Source organism: Mandrillus leucophaeus, unplaced genomic scaffold (genome assembly GCF_000951045.1).
Source record: "Mandrillus leucophaeus isolate KB7577 unplaced genomic scaffold, Mleu.le_1.0 Scaffold11, whole genome shotgun sequence".
Taxonomy (NCBI): domain Eukaryota; kingdom Metazoa; phylum Chordata; class Mammalia; order Primates; family Cercopithecidae; genus Mandrillus; species Mandrillus leucophaeus.
This window is the reverse complement of record NW_012099209.1, coordinates 3783903-3785438: the sequence shown is the minus strand read 5'-3', so window position 1 is coordinate 3785438 and position 1536 is coordinate 3783903. Positions and strand designations below refer to the sequence as shown.

At 54.8% G+C, this 1536-nt stretch overlaps 1 protein-coding gene across 1 annotated transcript in view; it reads left to right on the top strand.

Annotated features, from left to right (window-relative positions):
• Positions 1 to 1536, top strand: part of SUGP1 (SURP and G patch domain containing 1) — a 53646-nt gene that overhangs the window by 35465 nt on the left and 16645 nt on the right. The window contains exon 8 of the mRNA XM_011990825.1: positions 781 to 1136. Coding sequence (XP_011846215.1) covers positions 781 to 1136 — 356 coding nt within the window. The remainder of the gene's footprint in view (positions 1 to 780; positions 1137 to 1536) is intronic.

The window sequence follows — 1536 nt, the reverse complement described above, 5'->3', positions numbered from 1 at the left end:
TAGTCCCAGCTACTTGGGAGGCTGAGGCAGGAGAATGGCGTGAACCCAGGAGGCAGAGCTTGCAGTGAGCCGAGATCACGCCACTGCACTCCAGCCTGGGCGACAGAGCGACACTCTGTCTCAAAAAAGAAAAAAAAAAAGACAGTCCTGTGGACTGGGGATGTGTACAGTCTGAGAGGCGCCAGTAGGTGTGGAACCCAGCTGTGAACCAGCGCCACCTGCTCTGTTCCTCAGGCTGGGTAGGGACTGAGAAGACCTGTGCTCCTGGCCTTACTGGAAGCCACATTGCCCTGAGGCTGCCTGCCCCCATAGGAAGTGGATATCAGCTACTTGTTCTGTTCTGATGTTCAGTGTCTCAGAGATGCATTTGAGAAGCCATTGGGATCAAGACAAGTCCCTCTGCCCTGTCTCGTGTCTGGTGTCTCCCCACAATCTGAGATTTCTTGGTGTGAATGTCTCGCCTTTCCCAGGCCCTGGGGAAGGGTGTGAGGGTCCCTGCCCTTTCCCTTTGTAGCAGGGTAAACAATGACAGTGTGATGGGTGCCTGATAAATACAGGGTGAGGATTGGAGTGACCCACAGTTCAAAGGAAGGGCATCAGGGCACCAGAACCAGCTGCCACTGCCAGGAGGCCTGGCAAGGCAGGAGGTTGTGGTGGAGACCGTGATCATGACATGACCCTGGCCAACGTGGGCACACAAGGCCAGAACTGCTTCTGCCCAGAATCAGGGACAGGGCCTTGGGCCTAGCTGACAATGCACCCCCCAACTCTCCTTTGCAGCTTTCTGTACGAGCCCAACAGCCAAGGGTACAAGTACTACCGACAGAAGCTGGAGGAGTTCCGGAAAGCCAAGGCCAGCTCCACAGGCAGCCTCACAGCACCCGACCCCGGCCTGAAGCGCAAGTCCCCGCCTGAAGCCCTGTCAGGGTCCTTACCCCCAGCCACCACCTGCCCCGCCTCATCCACGCCTGTGCCCACCGTCATCCCTGCTCCAGCTGCCCCTGGGAAGCCAGCCTCCGCAGCTACCGTGAAGAGGAAGCGGAAGAGCCGGTGGGGGCCTGAAGAGGATAAAGTAGAGCTCCCACCTGCTGAGCTGGTGCAGAGGGACGTGGATGCCTCTCCCTCACCTCTGTCAGGTGGGCAGACCCCCTCCCCCTCCCTCTGTTGGAAGGCTCTGGTTTCTTCACTGAGCATAATGTCTTCAAGGTTCATCCACGCTGTAGATTGTGTCAGAATTTCATTCCTTCTTTGGCCACATCTTCCACTGTGTGTACATACCGCATTTGGCTTATCCACTCATCTGTGAATGAACTCTTAGGTTGTTCACACCGCTTGGCTATTGTGAATAATACTGCTGTGAATCCATTTTCAGTTCTCTTATCGGTATACCTAGGTGTGGAATTGCTGGACCTATTGCACTTCTGCCTTTTTTTTTTCTTTTTTCTTTTCTTTTTTTTTTTTTTTGAGATGGAGTCTTGCTCTGTTGCCCAGGCTGGAGTGCAGTGGCACAATCTCGGCTCACTGCAAGCTCCACCT